We start from the raw sequence: 23,835 nt of genomic DNA on the forward strand, positions 1-23,835 counted from the left end.
TGAATGTGCAAACAAATCTATTTCTGCTATATCTGCTTTTAAAATATTTCGTTTCACACATCACTGACGTTATGACAAATGCTGCCTTCACTGGAGCACAGGTTGTTGATAATTCTAATTATGATATTACGATTGTAATCACAAGAGATCTTGTGTATATTTATCATCTTTTTGTAAACAAAAGAAAACAACAAATAAGTATTGACGTATAAGACATATGACAACTATTGCTTTTACTGTTAATCTTTGCAATTACTAGCTTTGTCAATATGATTAAAAAAAATGGAAGATTTTTTTTTTAAAATTAAAGAACAAGAACATATATTATACATTTAATGCCAGTGAACCTGGTCAATACTTCAACTTATAAGTGAAATTTGGATTGTTCATTTATACTAAAGTATAAAGTACTGTTCTGACTAATTATCAGACAGAATGTGTAATAGGTGTGACACATGAAGAAAAAAACGCAGATATTTTATTGCATTTTCCAATTATATATCCCTCATTACACCTTGAAATAATTATCAAAGTGTAAGGTATGCCTTTTTATATATTAATAGGTCAAATTAAGTTGAAATACGTTTATTGTTTACTGCACTTCGCGCAATAAACAATATGCACATAGAAATTGTATTATTTTTCAATACACAAAATTTTTATTATTGCCAATTCTTAATTATACTTTTTTTTTATTTACGATTTTTACCGATAACTTCTGCCTCGATAATGGAATGTGTATTATTGTATCTCGTTCTTGTTCTCATGGCATTTACTTAATATTTTGCAAACCTATAGAATTCTTACAAACAAAGTTGTACCAAAATTATTTGATACTTTTGGGGATTTCCTTTTTAGATTTGAAATGACATACATTTTTTCATAAAAGCCAAAATTCAAATTATAATGCAATCAATCCTAAGTACTAAATTTACAGTTGTCAATGTACCTTGGTTAATATAATTTGATATGTATTTAAAGTACGAGGTATTGAAAATAAACAGCGTTTTCAATATAATAAACTGATTTGTTATGACTATTCAGTGCTGGTTTAAAAAACTTACAAAAGAAACATTGCAATTCAAATACACATAAAAGCGATTATTGTTTTGATAGAAATGTCTTAAATGAAGATCTATTTACTTGAAATATTTAAATTAAACTATGCGTAGGCAATTTCCGATGAAATCGTTTGAAATTCGTCGAAAATATAAATTGACTTCCTAATCGTAAACTTCCGGGATAACACCAACTAAAAGGAACATAAATAACTTTCCTATAATTCACTTGTTTTGTGCATTTAGGTTCATCTCGTTTTGATTTGTTGCTGATTTTGTGAACAACCTTTTGGCCAATGAAATCATCCACTTCTTATGTTAAACCCATATATATAAACAATAGTCTTTATGGTATGATTACATATTTTACAAGTTTAGCTTGTACAAGTTTATATAAGATGAATAAGTTGCAAATGTTCTACATGTATATACTAGCGCTTTGTTGGCTTTGCTTAGGACTTTGTATCAGACAGACGCTTGAAAGTAAGTAGTTAAGAGTATTTATTAGGTACTAATTTTCGCTGTGAACATCAGGGCGCAAAACAATAACCGCAAAATTGAATTATAACACTATACAACGCCTATCAATTTATAAAACTGGAATAATGAACAACTATGTTCACTTAAAAGAATCCACAAAAGTTGCAACGGTAAACAAATGATAACTTTACAATATTGATACTATATCATTTCCAAAAATGTAATGCAAGGGAAAAAATCAAGAAATTGAAGTTCTGCACTTAAATGATGTATATAATAGGTTATATGAAAAGACCTTTTGACCATATAAAGACCATGTAACAAAGGTCTATTTTGTGGGGGGTTTTTTGTATAAGTTTCTTAATTAAATATGTTTGCACAAATTTTGTCAAGCCTTATAATCTTATTGCGGATAGTTTATATAGTGTGCATGTAAAATTTTAATTTGCGTGTATGAAAACTTTACATTTCTTATTTAATTATGACATACATTTTGTTTCTTTTCAGTTACATCAGATCCGTGTGAAAACTATGATTCTTCACTGAATCAAGAGAAACGATCGGTGACATACACCACAGACTATGCAACTGATTTTGTCATAAATGATGTCCATTTTCCTGGGGACACTTGGTATCGACCTGTTACCTCACTTGGAACAAACATGCCTACCTCCCATCCTGGCATGTTTAAATGTGGGACTAAAAATCCAATATGGTTAAATGGTAATATTTTATGATTAAATCAATCCAAGTACTTGTACAGTTGAACTGAGCTGTATGTAATCCAGGTACAAAGACCAAGCATGGAAACAGACATACACCTCAAAGAACATAAAGTAACTAAAATCATACATACAATGTAACAAAAGCATGAATGAGCAACCCGGACTCCACCAAAAACTGGTTTCTCCATTTAATCGTTTGAAATTGTATTTATTTGTGTTGTTTATTTTGATATCTGTACTATTGTGGAAGGGACTTGAGTTATTTTGATATAAAAAACATATTCGGAAAATTTGTATTGAAGGTCCACACTATGAACAGTTATTTACAATGAAAATGATAGGCATTACCAGGTTCATACACGCACAACATATAAATGTATAAGTATATATGCGTTTGCATTTGTAAGAAATACAATGTATTGTTTATAGTTGATTATTACACTTTGAAAGGTCAATTACCGGAAGTAGCAGAAGGGGAAGTTACTCGACAAGTATGTACTCAAACCTTCACAGGCCTGTGTAGTAGATATTGGGATATATCTGTAAAGAATTGTCAAGACGAATATTATGTATATCGTCTTAAGGCAGCACTGGAAATTGATTCTGGTTATTGTTTTGGTAGGTAAAGTAAAGTAGATTACAACATATTTGATTGATTGATTGATTGATTGATTGATTGATTGTTGGGAATAACACCATATTTAAACGATCGTGAGTCAATTTCAAATTGAAAACAATACAAATCTTTAAATCACAATTAATGGTTATTGAAATAAATAGACCTTCATTTAAGACATTTCTACCAATAAAATAATCGCTTTTATGTGTATTTGAATTGCAGTTTTGTTTTTTTTTTTTTTTTTTTGTAACTTTAAACAGATATTTTTCAATACCTTAAATACTTTAAATACATCAAATTATATTTGCCAAGGTACATTGACAACTGTAAATTTAGTACTTAGGATTGATTGCATTAGAATTTGAATTTATGTGCGTATTGGGAATTTTGGCTTCTATGAAAAAATGTAATGTAAAAAGGAAATCAAAACACAATAAATAAAGATAAGTAGCATGTTATGTTACATCATTACACATAATATACAAATAGTTAACAATTTTCGTAGGAAATCTATTGGCTAAAGATATAAAGGATAATATTTAAAGTATTTCCTATTTAAAGTGTAAATTGTTTGTAAGAATCAGGCAAAATGAGAAATATGCTTGTCAAAACCCCAACGATCCGACAATTTCACTCATGAATGCTATCTCTATATGAAAAGACCATTATTTGATTGGCGGGAAAATATTCTATAAAAGAATGTCATATAAGCGTTTTATTTAGAATATTGCGAAATTTGAAAATTCACTGCAGAATCAATATAAAATAAAGTAAAATATTGGCTTTAATAAGGCTCAATTATCTAAAAGTCAAATTTGGTGACCTACGTTTTTTCACATTAAAATTCCAAAGTATGTTCATTCGGGGTCAACTTTGTAGAAAAAACTAGGAAAATTTATCTACTTGAATTATTAAGTTTGATTTACCTTAAATATGAAACATACTGCAGTATGGAAAATTAAGAACTGTCAGTCAAAATCTACCAACGGACTTCAGAAATTCTTTGGTAGTATTTTATAAGGTTTTTAATAGAGTGTTTTTTAACTCTAGGATCTGGAAGCGTTCCTTGTCCTGTAGGCCAGTCGTCGGAAACCGGATATTACCCCGGTTGTAAAGGTAAACATTTACGTTTTATATTATCCATGCATTCATTTACTTAAGTTAGTAGAAACAAAGCTTATATGGTGATTTAAGCTGTTAAAGTAGTTAAAGAATAGTATTTAATATGAATCATGTTTTGTCTGTTATTTTTATTCAAATAAATATTTACATTTATTGTTTTTATTAATTGTTATTTCTTTATTCTTTCATGTGTGCGTGTTTCGCGGCATTGACATTTTTTTCTTTTGAGAGGGGTCTACATCGACATATATTACTCTTTCAATTATGAACTGTTCCTATATTAAAATATGCACTTGTATATACATTGTTACAATAGATTTTAATTAATAAAGAAAAAACATGATAATCAACGCATGGTTTTGTATTCGAGAATTACTTGATCCAACATTTATCTGGTTAAAATTTCACGAACAGAAATCTTTAAGTCGTAAACAAAGATTTTTATTCGCGCTCTTGTATGACTATTTTTCACGACGAGGGTATGAAACTAGTGAGGACAATCGAAATGTGCAATGTTAATATGATCTGCATGTTTGTATTCAATAACCACAAGTGTGTACAGCATATCGATTGATTGATTGATTGATTGATTGATTGATTGATTGTGGGGGTTTAACGCCCGAGCAGCAATATTTCAGCTATATTCAGCATATCGACATAACCTTCTGTTGTTAAAACTTTCTATATTAAAATAAAAATATGTATCTAATAAGGACTTCATCGTTTTAATTACTTAAAAATATTTTAATTTCATTTACTTTACAAGATGTTGGGTTTCCGAACGATACCATTACTCCTGAAGTGTCATCGACACTAGAGTTTAAACCACCTACCGCCCTCCATCCTGTTTTCCGGTGTAATATTGGACGTAATGTTGATCCTAGCTACTACATTGATGTGCATTGGTTTATCAACGAAAAGTCAGTTATAGAATTACAGAACATTCCAAATTCAAACATAAAAAAAGCGGATCTCCTGCCAGAGCATTGGATTGGAAAGCACCACATGAATATGATAGTAAGCATACATTTACTGTATTTAGTTATAATTAGTGTAAGAGTGAGTTGACATATCATCTCTTATTAATGTGCAATATCTGCAGTTTCAATTCAAGAGGTTCTCATGCAAATTAACATGGAAATGTTGGCTCACCAAGTAGCGAAAAATGGTACAAAAATTACATTCATCTATATGCTCAAAAACTGATCCAAATGTTGAGGTGCATTTACACATGAGATTTTCCCCTTATTATCATGAAAATAAATGTTTGAAATAAAGCGCACTTTTACTCGGTGAACGAGTGTACGAGCTATATTCATAACTTATCTAAACTACACATTTAAGTCACAATCTATGGTCAAAATAACCGGTTTTCTTACATGTTACATTGCAAATTCAACATTACACACAAGTGTCTGTGCTAAAGTAGCCGACTGTAATATCTTGAAATTCTGACACATATGTGTCTAATTTATTCTTGAAAATTTGATGGGTATACGTTGTCGCAGGCACCACTAGTTTGGAAACAATTATCGTTTCCGTAGCAAATTGTAGCTATTTTTGCCAAAAAAAACTAACTACATTTGACTTATCATGACTTAACAAAACTATCCAAAAATTATCATATGGTAAAGTTATAGTAGTAAATTAAATTCCTGATACAAATGCTGATTGTGGCATGTTTAGAATTTCAGTACAGTATGGACCCCAAAACATCCTAAGTGTATTTAACATGCAATGTCAATTTCAATGCATTTCCAACGATTACCCTACCGGTGCACCTATTCCATTCTCCCAGTTTTTAGTGGAGTCCAATCCACGCGAGTTGCTGTTTTTGTTACTTTTGTTACTTTGTATGTATTCTTTTAGTTATTTTATGTTATTTGTTGTGTGTGTCTGTTTTCTATGTCTGGTCTTTGTCCCTGGATTACATTCCTTTGATTACCGCTATAACCTTGGTTCCCTTGATTACTCTTCCATGTCTGGTCTTTGTCCCTGGATTACATTCTTTTGATTACCGCTATAACCTTGGTCCTCTTGAGTACTCTTCCATGGCTGGTCTTTGTCCCTGGATTACATTCTTTTGATTACCACTATAACCTTGGTTTCATTGATTACTCTTCCATGTCTGGTCTTTGTCCCTGGATTACATTCTTTTGATTACCGCTATAACCATGGTTCCATTGATTACTCTTATATACATTCTTTTGATTTCTTCTTGGTTCACTTGATTACTTTTTGTTTACAAAAAAATAGGCTAAACCGAACAAATTATTCATTACAAAATCGTTTCACTGTATAAATATGCTTGTAGGTAAAATGTTCCGTGAGAATACGTTTCGGTGTCGACACATTACCGAGTCCAAACCATGATAGTGAATGGTTTCAAGCAGGAGTGTTTGTAGGTATTCCATATTCATTTGTCTAGATTGATTAATTACCTGATTAATACGATACCTGAATGATTGTTCTCTCTATTGGAGCATCTCGGCCTTTTTCTGTATATTTTCTAGTTTTTAACTGTCGTGTAAACATTTCTTTTTTTCAGTTGTATTTTTTTCTCTAACATTGAAATATTAAAGGTGTACTTTCTGAGTTAACATAAATTACTGTGAAATTAATGTTCAACATATTTTGAAACATGATTTCAAAACATCCATGCTTTAAAATGAGCTGATTAAGGAAGACTCATAATATTTCCTTAATATTTTAGCCGACTAGATTTCAACATCAGGTTATCGAAGGAGAGAGCACAACAATAACCTATAATGTAACTGTCCCAGTTGGATGTGATGACTACAGCCGTTTAGCACATTGTAACCATATTTTGTATATAACGCAACCGAACTACCAAATTAATCAGCCTCAATGTTCCAATGACGTGAAACAGCAAGACCTTGCATTTGATTCTCAACAGAATTGTGGGCTCAGTATACCGTCATCGTATACAGGGAAAGATGTAATATTCAAAACCGTAGGATACATTAATGGTCAATATGATGGCAGGACACGAACAACTAAAATTCGTCTGAAGTCAAAAGATAAAAATCTGATAGATAAATCTGGCGTATGGGATTACATTGCTATTCCTGAAATTGAGGTATTCTTAATTGGTTTGAATTCTACGATAATACTGACAAGCTACTTAGATTGACAACACATTCCTAGAAATGTACGAAAATTTGTTCTAAATATTGTTATAACTTGCTACTGGTTTAAGTGTTTTAAGATTTTAAGTAGCACTCCAGCTAAGAATCATGCAAACTGTGATGCATGGTTGGAAATTCTACATATTTTTTTATTTTTGATAATTTATTTAAAATGCTTTAGTAAACAGAAATTAATATTTGGTTTTTCATATAACCCCTGCTCGTAGAAGATAAAAATTATATATAATGCACTGTAGATTTCAAAATTAAGGGAGATAACTCTGTAAATGACGCTCAAATACAATAGAATCTACTGGATTTTCAATGTTGATTATCTCCTTAGAGCAGACAGATCGGAATGAATGATTACACATTTCATAATATACACCCATGAAACAACTTAATTACAAAAATAAAAATATATAGCCTTTTTGGGGTGTATCACATTTTTCCGATTTTGCATGATTCTTACAAAGACAGCTACTTAAACAATTTCAATTCTGTTTGAATGGTTGGCAACATTTTTGCTAGTTTTTAGTTATACAGTAAAGCTTGCCAAACTCTGAATAATTCAAAAACCTATCAAAAACAAAAACGTTTTAAAAGACCCTGTGTTTCGAACTTTGTTAAAACATTACTATGCTAATGTATAGAGGAGTTGGGAATGCGGAAAAGGCGAAGTGGCAAATTGAGAAGGGGAAGGGAATGGAAATTTGACTTGGGAGGATCCGGTCATTATTTCTAAATTATTTTTTGATTCGCAAAATTGATCAAATTTAATTTAAAAGCAAGGTTTAAATGTTGAGTAATCTAAAGATTCATTTTAATTTTGTAATATAAATATCTGATAAGAAATATGCAGTGGGGATTCTGTATGGAGATGGAGTATTTTCAATCGGGGAATAAGGTTGGGGACAATTGGATATAGGGTATTGGGGGATGGCATAGGGCGTAAGTTTGAAGTTTATACCATTTAAGAGCTGTACCTATCAAAATGAACCCATTACCAAACAAACTTCATTTTAAACAGGTTTCACTGCTACATCAATACTATTAACATTTTTCTTTATCAAAAGTGTACTTCTATATATGCGTTGTTAAAGGTGGTTGTTACTGATGCAGACCAGGAAATGAAGGGAAGATTTTGCCAAGCATGGAACGATCCCCATTTTTACACCTCAGACAGACGCAGATATGATTTCTATGGCACAGGAATGTATGTGCTCTATCGACATAAAACCCGTCCTTATGAGGTACGAAATGATGCATACTTTATAAAGAATATTACCGGACATAATACAGGCTAATTTTACTGATTGACTTGTTTCTATGCCATAAGCTTGTTTAAATGTCAGTCCCTGTAAAATTTAGACGATGAAACATAGTATGAAAAAACCCATCATTTTGATAGTATAATTTGACTATTTGCACGGTCAGAATCAAGGGAAACAATTAAGATTTTCCATATCATGCTGGACCATTGAGTTACAATTTCATTGAAATGCACTGAAAATGAACATTCCAAGGGTAGATAACGCTGTTAAAAACATCATTTTCTAAAATTCTATTGAAAAATTTCTGCGCAAAGCCAATGATGCAGAAATCAAATAATGGCCTTTTCAAATAGAGAAAGCATCATTGAGTGATATTTAATTGTCAGATTGGCGGGGGTTTGACGTGCATGTTTCTGATTTTGCCCATTTAGCCTGATTCTTATAAACACTTACACTAAATCTTATTGTTGCTGTCTTTATTCTTTGCTTGTTGTTAAGGATGTAGACCTATGGATAGGAACATAACTCCTGAAGTCAATGATATGTTTATATTATATTCAATTTCATCAAAGCCTATCAAGCTTTCATTGAAACAGAATGAAACCAGTCCAAGTTACTTTGATGTTTACACGAGATTGATGTAAAACGTTTGAATACAAACGTTCCAATGATTTGTAAGAGTTGTGTCTGTTACCCTTGGCCTACCTCCTTAAATTCGCATTCATTATTTTAGGTACAGGCAATATTCACAAAATGTAATAGAAACCGAGCATCTTGTCATTGCGGTATAGCAATTAGGAGTGGAAATTCAATGTTGTCTATAAGACTTTGTAGTGATGTTCCTAACGGTGCTCAACGTAAGTCTATAGGCAGAACATCACCAAACACAAGGAAAATAATCTGTGATGACAAAAGCCTTTACTACAAGATTGAAGGAAGGAGATATACCGTATGTATGATAATAATGTTTCGTATTTTAAAGTTGTCATTTAAACAATGTTTTTCTGACTCATGTGATATTGAACGCTTGACGTTTTTATAACAAGTGATATTGCACGCCTGACGCCATTCACGATAACAGCTTTTTTTATGTAGCAAAACTAGCAGAGTGGATATCAGTTGGTCAAATATATGCATTTTTTTATTTGCATAAATTTGCTCACTTTACAAAAAGAACATCCAAAAACAAATACATACAAAAAGTTGTTACACTTGTCTAACCATGTTAAATTTTTACCATTTCTTTTTTATTTTTTGAATTGTTATGACGAAAAGTGACTCAGTTTAGATTTTTACAGAGAAATGTACTAAAAACAATTATGTCAACTTGGTGAATTCAGTATCATTTTTATGGTCGAGTGGTCCATTAAACATGACATCGCATGCACTGCGCTGTCATAATAGTATAGTTTGTCAAAACAAAACTGATAAAAACGCATGTGTATGAAAAACAGAAATTTTAAAACATAAAAATCCGATCCTTTGTCTCTTATACTTAGACTTTTCACAAGTTAATTTTATTTTCCGGTTGAATTTTTTCCCCGCCCAATTTTCTATATACTAGCAACGATAAAAATCATTTAGCACAAATAAACGTAATATTGAAAGCAATCCAAGGTTATGTGGTTCAGTTTGTTAAAACACAAGATTACTATTTCTGACCAACGCATTATAGATATGATATAGCAAAAACCTGAGTTCGGAAGGTAATCACAAACCATATAACTCAAGAATACTTTAGGTAAGGATAATAGACCCACACAAAACATAACATGACATACCAATAAAAGCATGTACAAAGAAACCAAAGTTCTTTACCAAACACTGTGAGCCTTGAATTGAGGATTGTATGTACATTGTCGGGAAAACATGTATTATTCCCTATTATACATTCTAGTACTATCTACAAAGGTCCCTTTGCGTCGGTTTCACAAGAAGTCGTAACTGTGAAATCGATTGTAAACTATGACGTCGCAATGCAATTTTAGGTTGTGACCATATGTTTACATATTACCATGAATTAACGATTCACTAAACTTTATGGGGTTTATAAGCCTCATAATTGTGAACGGGGAGACAGGTAACAAACGTAAATTTATTAAGAATAATCAAGGGACCCAAGGTTATAGGGTAATCAAAAGAATATTATCCAGAGACAAAGACCAGACATAGAAAACAGACATACACAACAAAGAACATGAAGTAACTATAATCATACATACAAAGTAACAAAACCAAATGAGCAACTCGGACTCCACTGAAAATTGGGAGCAATGACCAGGTGCACCGGTAGTGCAAGCGACCTACCAATGGATTTTGACTTAATCTATGTTTTATAGGTCACACTTCCAATCGGAACTCAAATTATATTTGAAGTCGGCCGAACTTACATAAACTACGTCAACATTAAGCCATCAGTGCTAGATCTTGAAGAAAATGAAGGACTTTGTGGATATGTCAGCAAGCAAAATCAATACAAGGATGATGATTTCATGAAAAATGACAGAACTATAACTCAAGACTCACAGGAATTTGCAAGATCCTGGAAGTATGTATCTTAACTATATCATACAAATTGTATGCAAATTTATCTACAACTAAAATTAATAATATTTTTAGATGAACGGTGGGTGCGTTTAAAAAAAAATAACTTGAATTTATTTTCCAATTTCTCATGCTATTACTAAATGCGCTTCCTCATATATTTTACAATAATCAGTATTATGTAGACCAATTCAGCTTAATGAATCAGCGTAAGTAATAATTTAGACAAGTGAAGCGTAAGAAAGTAAAACCATGTCAAACAATTTTCATTTCTAGGGTCAATGAAACTGACTCCTTGTTTGTATCACACCCCAAACTGTTGAAGGAAACCAACTATTTGAGTTCTTACTGCGAGTGTACCACAGAAGCAACCCACCTCACCGCAGTATCTGATCATAATGAATTAAAATGCAATCTTACTGAACATATGGAGCAGTGTAATAAACAGGAAGTAGGCGATACCTACAAAAGTGAATGTTCAAATGGTGAGTCTCGACGTCGTCGGGAAGCAGAATATCTAACTAATGCATTGGATGATGTTGACGATGATTACCCTGACCTTGTTATAGATCCCTCAGTTTATGACGAGACAATACAACAGGTAATCTTTCGACCAATCTTGCAAAACAATATTTATTGTTATCCCATATAATGCTAATATGACGTAGGTGTAACCTGTATGAGGTTAAAGTTTAATATATTGATATTAGAAATTAAGCTTTTTGCAGTTCTACATCAACTGGGTATTATTTTTTGTCGTTGTTTTACGAAACTCTAAGAAGCGAGCTATAACCATTTAATGTTATGATACGAAACTAAAAAAGATCCTCGCTTTGCATTACCATTAGTGTTACAAGTTTACTTCCTATCAGACTTAAATGAGGCTGTCCAAGGTTAAATTCGAAATTAGTACCATAATGAGCACTTCGTCCTCTATTACTATAAATTAGTTGTAATCTCTAAGAGGACTTTATTATTTGTTACTTGTCTTTTATCATCTATCTTTTAGTTGGATAATGTATTAGGTCCTAGCAGAGTTGGCTCGGGGCTTATTTGTCCCGAATTGTTATCTTCTGTACCTGCACCACGAGATTTGGTGTGCAGATCACTTCTGTTCAGACTACATTAGACACTGGGTGGTTCTTTGGTCCAATGTTATATCGAATAAATATCGCTACATGTAAAATGACTTCATCCTCTTTTATATAATAATGAAAATGGATCTTCGAACAGGGGATTTATGTCCGAGAAGTAAATTGGCTAATGTGCAGTTCAATGTAGTGAAACTGACAAACTAAATACAAACACTAGGCATCTAAATATGTTGAGTTCAATTACTTTTTAGTTAGATCTGTATAAAACAAAACTTTGCAAGAGTTATTTGTCTTGATTTGGTTTCATTTGGTTGCGTTTAGTGGGACATGAATAAATGATTTCTGAAAAAGAGCAGAACTAAAGGCAGAAATGATTATCGTTATATGAAAGTATAACATATGAAAAGGCATCGTTTATTCGGTGGGTGTTTCTTTACTATGAATCACTTTACCATTGGTAGTGTTTGAATTTTATGTGGACTGGTACTTTAGCACTTAATTACGTATCTATATTTTACTAATATTTTGCAACTAAATGCAAGAAGTAATTTATGAAATTATATTTAGAATTATGAATGGAGCAATGGTTGGACCTATGAAAGAGCAGAGCAAGAATGTATGTCATATTTCACAGAAAGGTTTCCGGATGAAGTAAGCGAAGCTTCAGGAGTTAAAATATCAGATTACCTAACTTCGTGTATTGCAGACATTCAGGTAGATACTATTCTTATTCATAAGTATGGCATATTTGGCCTAAAGCAATTAACTTAACAGTCACATGCAAACTTAAGGTTAACTTTCCAATTAAAACGTGAACTGCTATTCTTTAAATCGTCTTAGTTATTGGTAAAAAATTTGTTAACCCTTTACGAGCCAAAGTGTCCGAAACTGAACAATTTAGGCTTCTCTCTCTTTAATTTTTATGCATTTTATTTTTCAGAATTATTATTCTGATTATATCTTACATTAACATAAATGATTAATTCAAACACGATTGCTTGCTGTTATACATTTAATCAAAATATTTTGTATGACAACCTTTTTTTATGATAAATTCCGTCCGTGATTTCTATATTGTTAATTCAGTTTAAATTTTGATATTCGTTGAACAATTTCAAACGAATATAAAAGTTTTTTTTTCAATGTTTGATACGAAATGATAAATTCAGTAGCAAGGAGATGTATACAACTTGTCAGTCTCTGTAAGAATCAGGCTTTGGGTGAAACATGGTATTCACCATTTGGAAAGTTTGATTTGATTATTTTTACCATCAGAATTAAGACAAAAATGCAACATTTTTTATATCATGTCGGTAAATTTGGTTATAATTTCATTAAAATGCATAGAAAATGTACATTTCTAGGGGAGCTTACTCTATCAAAAAGTCATTTTTCTAATATTTTATTGAAAAATTTCTGAACTAATTCAGTGATGCACAGATCAAATAATGGTCTTTTCAAATACAGAAACCATTCTTGGCTGAAATTATATTGTCAAAGTGGTAGGTTTTTGATATGCACGTTTCCCGATTTTTTTCCAGTTCGCTTGCCTTTTACAATCTCTGGCTTTCTATAGGAAACAAAACGTTGTTTTGGATTTACCATGCCTAACATTGAGCACCTTAAACACGTGACTTGATACCTTATAATAAATACCTAACAACCAATGCTTCTATTTCTTTTCTTTAAAAAGAATTTTAAAACTTTGAACGATGAAAATCTTTGATGTCTGTTTTAGATATCCGGTACAACAGAATACATGTCAATTACCCTTAGCACAATGCAATCGTTTGCACTGACAGAACTGAAGAAGAATGCAACCTTAGCAGAGGAATCAACAGATGGTCGCATTTCTGTTTTAGAACAGTTGACAAATCAGCTATGCGAGAATGATTGTAGTAACAACGGAGTCTGTGTTAATGGTAATGCCATGTAAAAATGTGTCTGTTTAAGATTATATTGTATGCAAAAATAGGATAGGCAATTAGGTAAAATTATTTCCTTTTTTTTTTAATTATCTTGTATAGTAGACACTTACGGTAGGATTTATTTTTAGTACTCAATTAAAAATGATCGTTTTGAGTCATTCATAAAAAATACTTATGAAATATGCTAGGTTGTACAGAAGATAAAAAATAAGATCGGTGGGTTAACCTTAAACAGACGTTTTTTTTTTTTTTTTTTTTTGTTTTTTTTTTTTTTTTCGTTTTTGTTTTGCCTAAGTATAAATCTTGGCATTCTTAAGCTCCGGGTTTAGAGTTTACATTATAAAAAGTAGCAATAATTAGGATAACAACAAAATAACCGATCAGTAATCCGATCCACAATCAAGTCAAGTTCAAAATAAATCAGGCAAAAAAGATTTTATACCACCGTAGTAGCTGGTAACGTAATGGTCGAGATAACGAAATGGCCGGTAAAATCTAAGTTTAACAGCGCCCTAATCCTCCCTAGTTTTCTTTTTTAATATATTTTTATATTATAAACTACCAACTAGGTAAACCTATTGCTTAAATGAAATGAACATGCCCACTTACTACTCGCATTACACATTAATTATTCAACTCCATTAATAGTCCATCAAATTGCAAGTTTTTTATGTTAGCTTATTTTGACGTGGTATTTTTTAGGTTCGTGTGTGTGCGATGAGCATTTTGGTGACTTTGATTGTTCCATATCAAAAAAAGATGCCCCATCAGAAGTACGAATACCCTCGTCCGGTTTGTGTCGAACACGATTTAGACCATGCAAACGAACAAATATATACGGTCGATTTTCATCCGAGGTTGTTTATTGCAAAAGGCGTCATTTTCAGGTATAAACAATTAATAATGTCAGATTTTTTGTAAAATTTGATTAATAGACAGAACCTTTTGTATTCTTTATAAAGGGTTTTCTTTTAAATATATTACTTGCAGAACTTAAATTGATTGACAAAATTGTGATCTTACTTAAGTTAAGAATTTATCATCGAACTTTACAAACTTAATAGTTAAAGCTCATTATAAATCGAATACCGTATTTCTACACTACAAAAACGATTTATTGCTCGGCAGACACAATCACACTTGTAAACGCCGTTAAGGAAAATAATACAATTCCCATTGACTTCACACTGACCTCTCTCTCAACTGAAAGTGTATTTGCGTCAAAAAAATATTTACAAGAAAAAATTACAGTATCTCCCTAATATCAAAACTGTCAGTCAGAGCAAAACGATTCTTAGGTAACTCGGAGCAAAACAAGGTGTAAATTCAAGTATCCGAAGATTTCTTAATTTCTTGTTGTAAGATGTTTTGTAATATTTTTCAAAACTTTTGAAAGTTTTATCCAATGATTCTTTTTTTTCATTTTTCATTTTCGGTAGATTGAAGGTAACCAGAAATCATACACATCTGATGCAGAAATAACAAATGCAACAGTTTATGATTCATTTAAAGTGTCATGTGGTATATCTTCCTCAAGAAAGAAAAGGTCCGTTGATAATAATACGATAATGGCTGAGGGGTATGAGCTAAGTGTATCTAACGATGGAAAAAACTTTAGTGATATCATGGTTATTGTCATTTATGATGATATGTGTTATTCGTGCAATGCCTCTACGTCCACATGTGAGGCAACCGTAAGTTTATTTTATTTTAAATAGGTCATGTTTGCAATACATAATTTAAACAATAAGTATAACTATATATCAGAATTTGTCTCTGTTTGTCGGATCATTAAAAAAAAAATTTTACGAAAGCTCTGTTAGAGATAAAATATCTGCTCAATCAAAATGAAACATTACCTGAATGGGGATGATGTATGCGGGGAACGAGAGTATGAATGGGGAGGATTGGGGAAATAGTTTTATGATATTTATAAATGTGCAAAAAAACGTATTAAATTTAATTGTAAATAACAGGTAAAATTTTAAAATATAAAATTTAATCTAATGTAAATATTTGATAAGAAAACATGCAACGGAGGATTCTATGGAAATGGGGATTTTTTTCTATGGGGATTATGGAATTCTCAATTGGGAATGGGGATCGGAAAATTGTATATGGCGTAAGTGGGACGTTTAAACCATTTAAGAGCTGTAAATAAAGCTATATAAACATCATGTTGAAGGAATGTTACAATCATTCCATGGTGTATAAAGGATGGGGAGAGAGGGGATCTTAAGTGTGGAAATATGGAAATAAGTTATATATTTGAATATTCATTTGTGTAAAAATTAAATTAAATTATTTTAAAACAGTTCATATGTTGATTTTTTTTTAATTTTGGGATTAAAATTGATAATATAATTACGACAAATACATTTGGAATTTTATTTGGAATAGGAATTGGAACATTGGGGAATGGTAGGATGATATATGGTGTATTTCGAAAGTTTTTATGGTTCGGGATGACGTCTTGTTATCTTTAATGATTCTTCATGGTATAAATGAGGAAATGACAATATCAAAAAAGAGATAGTACTAGTACATCTGATTATGTTATCGAGCCATTCTTCACGCAAAGAGAACAATATTGCTGTTATATTTTTTTCTTTTACCAATGACCGGTAGGAGATGAATTATACTTACAACACGGTTAACTTTTTAAACAGAAATATGACAGGAATTAGAAAAAAAATCTATTGGCAAAAACATTAGGTATAATCTGTTTGAAAATAATATTAAATTATATTTTTGATTAATTTGATTTCTTTTTGTTATTTCTTTGATGTTTAGTTCTAGGATCGGCTCATTTTGTTTTGTATTTTATCATATACAACCCTAAATCATACGGTAAATTTGTTTTACAGTCGTCTTGCAAATCTAAACATGAGGCTCAAAAACAGACTCTGGATATCATTATTTTTGTAACTGCTGTCGTCGGCTTTTCCGTTGTCACTGCTGCGGTAATTGTCATTGTTATCTACTGCAAATTAAAGAGAAAGACTAACAATCCGAAAAGGTGAGATATATATGATTTTTTTTCCAGTTTGTGTAATATTTTGTTAAAGCCAAATTAAAACAAATTCATGGTTAGCTATAATTGTTTTTTTATTTCATTACGATCTATGCTGCCACGGCAACTTCTGTTACTTGTGTTAACATAGTGTCATTGAGCGGTAACAACGGTAACGGTTCAACTTGATAAACTGAAGCATGATCTTTTTCAATATTATTTCAAACAATTATTGGCTTTATTCACGACATAATCTTGTTTCTCTTATTCTATAAAATACGCTTCAGTTATGCCAAAACGTCTATTTAAAGAATTCAAATACTGCTATAACAGATATATCATGTAAATTTTTGATAATGATAAAAACAATACAATTAGTTTTGAATTTAGAGTATTAACTATGATTGTTTTCATCACACAGGCACCTAGTGAAGGAATGTGAGGCCAATAAATTACCACCATGTTTCGTCAGAACAAATAAAGATCTATCACTGAATTACGGCAGAAAAACTCCAGATCATCTCTTCCTGGCCAAGGCCAACTGATGAGGATGATACTATTGAGTGTCTTTATATTTTATTATTCACAAACATTTTTAAGGATGGTGTTCATTTATATTATTCATTTGGCTATATATGTTATCATTCTCGAATGTTTTGGGGTGCCATAGTAAGAAAAATACCCTCAATTTTTATTTCATCTAAGTTAATAAAATAGTGTTCAGTCCACCTATTCGATTTAGCAAAACGATATTTTTTTTTTCAAATATTTTCTTTTGTTGTGAGAAAAGTGAGTGTACCTTTGCGAAATTTGCCAGTTCTTTGTTATTTTTCACATACATGAATGGATGTGTGTGCGAAAAAAAGTATGATTACTTCGAATATTTTTTTCAAGAGAAGCAAACCTTAACGACAATCATTGAATTAAAGATCATTGTGCGGTGTAGTATTGCTTGACAATCAACGAGATGGACAAATATTGTTTTGTAATAAAATATTTCTCAAATTTCGAGAAATTCTATTTTTCTGATAGACCTTAAAACGGTGTTGAACAAAATGATATGTTCCCAGTAACATTACTATTTGCGTTTTACTTGAGTACAATGTGGGTTAATTATACCACTGCTTTTAACATCGGAGTTATCTAGTCACCTTGCTCTCCGTTCGTCCATTCGTCCAGTTTTTTTTGTGGAGTCCGAGTTGCTCATTTGCTTTTGTTACTTTGTATGTATTCTTTTATTTACTTTATGATCTATATTGTGTACATCTGTTTTCCATGTCTTGTCTTTGTCCCTGGATTACATTATTTTTATTACCGCTAGAACCTTGGTTCCCTTGATTACTCTTTCGTCCGTCTCCGGATGTAATCTCGAACCGCTGAAGGAGACTTGCTGGAACGTTTGCACACTTTTTTTTCCAATACTGCAATTATGCACCTTTGTTTTGTTTTGTCGTCTAAATAAAAAAATACCAATCTTATGCAAATTTTGGTATTTCTTTACACGTGTTTCAAGGAGTAACCTGTCATCGGCAGAATTATATTCACATACGTTGAACATAGATATATCCGAGATCCTTATACAAAATTAGTTATATACAAGAAACGCTTTTGAACATTTGAAAAAAATACCGAAATAGGAAGCCAAATTCATCACCAAGAGCGAGCTTCTATCATGTGCAATACAAGTGAATATCAATGACTTTTTCGGTATACAGATCCGGAAAAGTAATCAAGGGACCAAGATTCTAGAAAATAGACTTACATGTAGGCAGATCATTGTCTGACCTGCAACCTCTCTAAAACCATGGAATGCGATGAAACTTTCACACAATCTGTACCATATGATGCAATTGTGAACGTTCCATTTTTTTTTAATCTGAATGACCATCGGGTTTCTTTCATGATATCTGTGGAGAGGAGCGGGAGTATTACACTGAGAGCATTTCGTACGTTTTTTTTTTTTTTTTCTATGTTTTTTTTTAATTATTTGATTTATCGGTTACTCCTTAAAAAACAATAACAAAAAAAGACCATAAACAATCTCAACAATAAGAAGAAGTTTTCATGGTGCAGATGGATACATCATAACGATCCCCGAGTTGATGATGACGACCATAAAACCTCTGTAGTGATGACATCAATCTTGTAGCAACATTACCCTGTTCCAGAAGCAATAAACACCATCCAAAGTTATACTTACTTCCACGATTTTGCAAACACATGTGAATTAATTGTAGTAGTTCCATCACTTTTTAGGTATCATCGTTCGAAAATAATTGTAAAATAACCTAAAAAATCAATGTTAGACTAGAAGTTTTTATTTCAAATAATTTATTTATTTATTTATTCCTTTAATTTTATTTCTATTTTTGTTTTATGTGTGTGTGTGTGTGTGTGTGGTTTCTTTATTTTATTTTATTCAAAAATATTGTCATACTAAAAAAATATCAAAAATATGTATCATATATTAAAATGTTTTATCTCTCAGAAATAAACTTTCATTAAATATTAAATGTTGATTCATAATAAAAACCAAGGTTACAATGTTATATTCTCTACACCAAAGGAAGTAAAGTCAATTGCAAAAATATTTTTCAACAAGCTTATTGGTTTGTGTACTACAAAGAAAAAAACTGAATGACGGAAAGAGAACGGTTGTTCTGACACACAGCTATATGCCAGACAACTGTCTTTAAATAAAGCAAATATTGATAATAAAGAAAGTCCTTTTTATCAAAGTATTCATATCGATAATGGTAAACTTAGTACTGAAATATACGATAATTGGGATGATTTTTTATTTCCTATTGTCAACTATCCGTTTCAGGTGGTGACGTCCCCTTGTCACCATCATGATATTAACATGTCACAACTGGTTCGTTTTGCTCGTGTTAGCTACAATGTTTCAGATTTTAAAGAAAGGAATCTTTATATAACTGAGAAATTACTACATCAAGGTTATCTATATCACAACCTCGTTAAAAAATTTAATGGGTGGCCATGGGCTGATATTTTGATCCGGATGGGGTTGTTGTCTATTTACATATACACCATACATATTCTCGTAATTATAAACTAAATTTAAAATGAAAAATACTTTCAGAAATCACCAAAAAAGAATTGAACAATTTTTCGAAGGTAATAAAATACGCGGTATCATGACGATGGAAAAACTGAATTAATGAAACAACACTAAGACGGATCAATGATCAGCATCTTATGAATATGCACCAGGTCCATGCTCCCAGTTTTCAGTGGAGTCCAAGTTGCTCATTTGCTTTTGTTACTTTGTATGTATGATTTTAGTTACTTTATGTTCTTTGTTGTGTATGTCTGTTTTCTTTGTCTGGTCTTTATTCCTGGATTGCATTCTTTTGATTACTGCTGTAACCTTGGTTCCTTTGATTACTCTTATGAACATGCCATTCAAATATGTTGTGGGTTAAATTAATTTAATAAGGCCAGAACAATTTCCCTTTTTGAGGTAAGGTCAAATTTGAACTGAAACATCAAATAAGCAAGCCATAACATTCATATCAAGATGAGATTTACAAATTGTGAAATCTTTCTAACAAATGATGTCACGACATTTGAGTTCTTATATTATAATATACAGATGTTGAATACAAATTAACTTCCAATTGATACCCTATACTATTTTCCATTCCTATAGAATCACCATTTCAGTTTTTCGTCTTTGTATTACTACATTATTCAACTCTTCATTCAAACTATCCTTAATTTTATAACGAATCATATACAGTATCACTTTAAAATGCCACAAAATATTTTCCAACATACAAGAATTGATACATGAAAAAATTAGTTTAAAAAACACTTACAGTATATTTACTTACGTCTATTTTATATAAAAAAAAAGGCTCTTGTCACCGCATATCTTTCTTTGTCTGATGGGTGACGTATTCCCTATTTTATAAATAAAGTAGGTAGACCTAGGGTAATGGACATAAGTCTTGAAATCAATTATAGGATTGTAACATATTCTATTTCATCAAAGCATCACAAGCTTTCATTTGAAATAGAATGAAATCGATGAAATTAATGCATTTCATATATCCAGCCAATTCACCATTATTTCTAATTCAGAGACATTTACAGACCAAATGATCAATCCTAAATTTTCATTCGGTTGTTGACTTTTAAAGATAGATTATGTATGAAATTAGCATCTTGCAAGATTGCTACAAGATTGCAACATATAGCATCATATGTAAACCGCAAAAGCGTCAGGTGTTCGGTTGTCTTTTTTCTGTACCATGAATCAACTCTACACCAAACAGTGTTAAAATTATATATGTATATGGAAGCAATAATGAAATCATTTTGTATGCGTGCAATATAAAGAAATCCCTTTTTAAACAACACAGTTTTGACAAAAGTACTCAATTTGACCATTTAAGGGGGTTGAAACAAACGCAAAACCACTAGTAGGTGGGACATGACAAATTTTGTTTTCCAAAAAATAAATTCATTTCACATCAGTTCTCAAAGTTAGATGTTGGTTTTTGATTAAGTGCAACGGTTAAAGCAATAAAATTTTATATAAAGCATTGAAATGCATTTTCAAGTTGTGATAACTCCTTCATTTTGTGCAAAAAAAAATCTTAGTTTTTAATGCTATTATATTCTGGTAATAGTCTTGAACTGATTGTCTTCGAAAGATCCTTTAAATTTTACAGGATCCACATTGAATTAATACCATTACGGGAGTAACAAGTGTTGTGGTAAGAGTGCAGACCCTCTTTGACAGCTGTGAGTATAGAAGTTTTGAAAGAATTTTGGTGGTACAATTCCCAGATCCAGCTATGAAACGTTATGTATGGATTCTCGTGGAATTAAAAATCCAGTACATAGACTGTAAATCACAATCATTGTCCTTGACAAAAATACCAAAAGAGGATAGCACAGATTAATTGTTTTCCGCAATCTCTTCTTTGGAGAGTGTGGTAGCAGTACAGGTCTATTCACTGCAATTATTTTGAACGGCTTTCTCTGATGAACATTGAATGTAAAACGTTTTGCAGACAAATAGAGATATAAAGCATTTTAATAACAAACATAAAAATGTGTAGCCTTTTTGGTGGTGTATCACAGCTTTTGCATGATTCTTACAAAGACTAATAATTTAATCATGCTATACTCCCAACATCAATTTTTAGGAGATTTGCCATTAGTTGACGACGGAGTTGTTAAACGAGAAGTATGTACAAGAATCCTTTTTGATGATTGTGCAAAATCGTGGGATATTTCCATCAAGAATTGTACGGGAGGATGCTATATATACCTTTTGGAAAAAGCACAATTGGAAGATTCTACATGCTGTTTTGGTACGTATTAAAGATCATTTTCATCATAATTAAGAAAATATTTTGTTTGATGTTTAACAATTTCTTTTGTCAAATACGACATCAATTATCAAACAAAAAAGAAAACTTTCGATATAAAAATATTACCCGTCCAAATATCTTTTTTAAGAGAATAGATTTCTCCACATTTTTTAATACATGTATTAAGAGAATATATTCATTTCCTCACATTTTTTAATTTTTTTTTCAATTTCCATTACTTGATGTAATGATGTAATTAAATTATTTTTTGTCCGACGCAGTCGGTATAGTTTCGCTTCTTACCCTTTGACCTTAAGGACGCTGTTCTTAAACGCAATTCACCTGATCTCAATTCTGTTTTCCAATTGGCCAAATACTGAAAAAACTATCGAAACCATGTGCTTATTTTCTTGAATGAAATGTAAAAACTTATAAGTAAAAAGAAAAAAATTTACTGCGTCGGCTTTCTTTTTTTAAAGATATTACTTGTTTTATTTACTTCCAATTCTAAAAGTTCGAATACAGTCTTGTTGGACTTAGTATTACTATCCGGTTATGATACTAGGGTTTTTTTACTTTTAAATACAGCATGATTTTTCAGGCTTTAAAATGGTAATACAATATATTCATTTAACAGAAGCAATTGTTATACTTAACTATCAGTTGTTCAATTTGCCAACTAAATGTTTAACTATGACAGGGAAACAAGTCAAAGACTAAACAAAAAGAACACAACGACCACAAAAGAAGAGAGACACGACAAAAAATATGAAATGATAAAGAACACACATATAGAAACAAAAGTAAATGAGCAACCCGGACTCCACTAAAAACTAGGAGAATGAACCAGGTGCACCAGTTGGGGAAGCGTCCTAGAAACATTTACTGGATTGCTATAAAAGTCACTTCCGGGTTCTTCGAAAACCATGACATAGTTATCAAATCGTTTCTCATGGTACAGATGAATACGACAAACTTAATATATATCAATTATTGTTAAAGTACACAAGTTATTTCATTTTTTTTCAAATCTGCATGAGCAATAAATATTTCATATTTGGATAATAGTATAAACACATTATACATGTACAGTTGCATATAGGTTCTGGTGGAGTACCATGTACTGAAGGTCAATCCTCACTTACTGGATATGTTCCAGATTGTAGGGGTAACTATGAACAACTATTAAAGTTACGTAGTCTTTTATGACTAATTTAGTTTTAGTGAATGAGAGGTTTGCAATATTTATGAATATCATGAAGAATTAGAAATAATTCATTGGAAAAAAATGTATCTGCTTTATTATACCAAAGAGGACGGATTTCCACTCTCAAGAAAACAGAACTAATGCAAGGAAATCAATCACCACCGTTTCCTTTAAAAAATATAAGGCATTCGTTATGTAAATATAGGTTAATGATGACATGTACATGTACATTTCATATTTTTATTTTAAATTAAACGGGTATTTTATATGCATT

At 31.3% G+C, this 23,835-nt stretch overlaps 1 protein-coding gene across 1 annotated transcript; it reads left to right on the plus strand.

Annotated features, from left to right (window-relative positions):
• The first annotated feature begins 1,384 nt into the window (after positions 1-1,384).
• LOC148602045 (von Willebrand factor D and EGF domain-containing protein-like) lies at positions 1,385-18,021 on the plus strand. The gene is made up of 17 exons (XM_088554928.1): positions 1,385-1,541; positions 2,046-2,261; positions 2,714-2,881; positions 3,933-3,998; positions 4,771-5,021; positions 6,319-6,405; positions 6,718-7,104; positions 8,257-8,406; positions 9,161-9,376; positions 10,767-10,975; positions 11,248-11,572; positions 12,633-12,779; positions 13,804-13,987; positions 14,696-14,880; positions 15,433-15,687; positions 16,861-17,012; positions 17,428-18,021. The coding sequence occupies exons 1-17, from the start codon at positions 1,412-1,414 to the stop codon at positions 17,549-17,551; spliced, it is 3,252 nt and encodes a 1,083-aa protein (XP_088411054.1). The 5' UTR covers positions 1,385-1,411; the 3' UTR covers positions 17,552-18,021.
• The last annotated feature ends 5,814 nt before the right edge of the window (positions 18,022-23,835 follow it).

The sequence above is a fragment of the Perna viridis genome, chromosome 12, assembly GCF_037379345.1.
Source record: "Perna viridis isolate PV_CMFRI_1.1 ecotype Kerala chromosome 12, ASM3737934v1, whole genome shotgun sequence".
Taxonomy (NCBI): Eukaryota; Metazoa; Mollusca; class Bivalvia; order Mytilida; family Mytilidae; genus Perna; species Perna viridis.

What these genes read in the sequence shown, in the direction of transcription:
- LOC148602045 (XM_088554928.1), top strand. Translation starts at nt 1,412, where the DNA reads ATGATTACATATTTTACAAGTTTAGCTTGTACAAGTTTATATAAGATG. An exon ending in ATAAAACCCGTCCTTATGAG is followed by an intron (nt 8,407 to 9,160) that starts GTACGAAATGAT and finishes TCATTATTTTAG; the next exon opens with GTACAGGCAATATTCACAAA. An exon ending in TTGAAGGAAGGAGATATACC is followed by an intron (nt 9,377 to 10,766) that starts GTATGTATGATA and finishes TATGTTTTATAG; the next exon opens with GTCACACTTCCAATCGGAAC.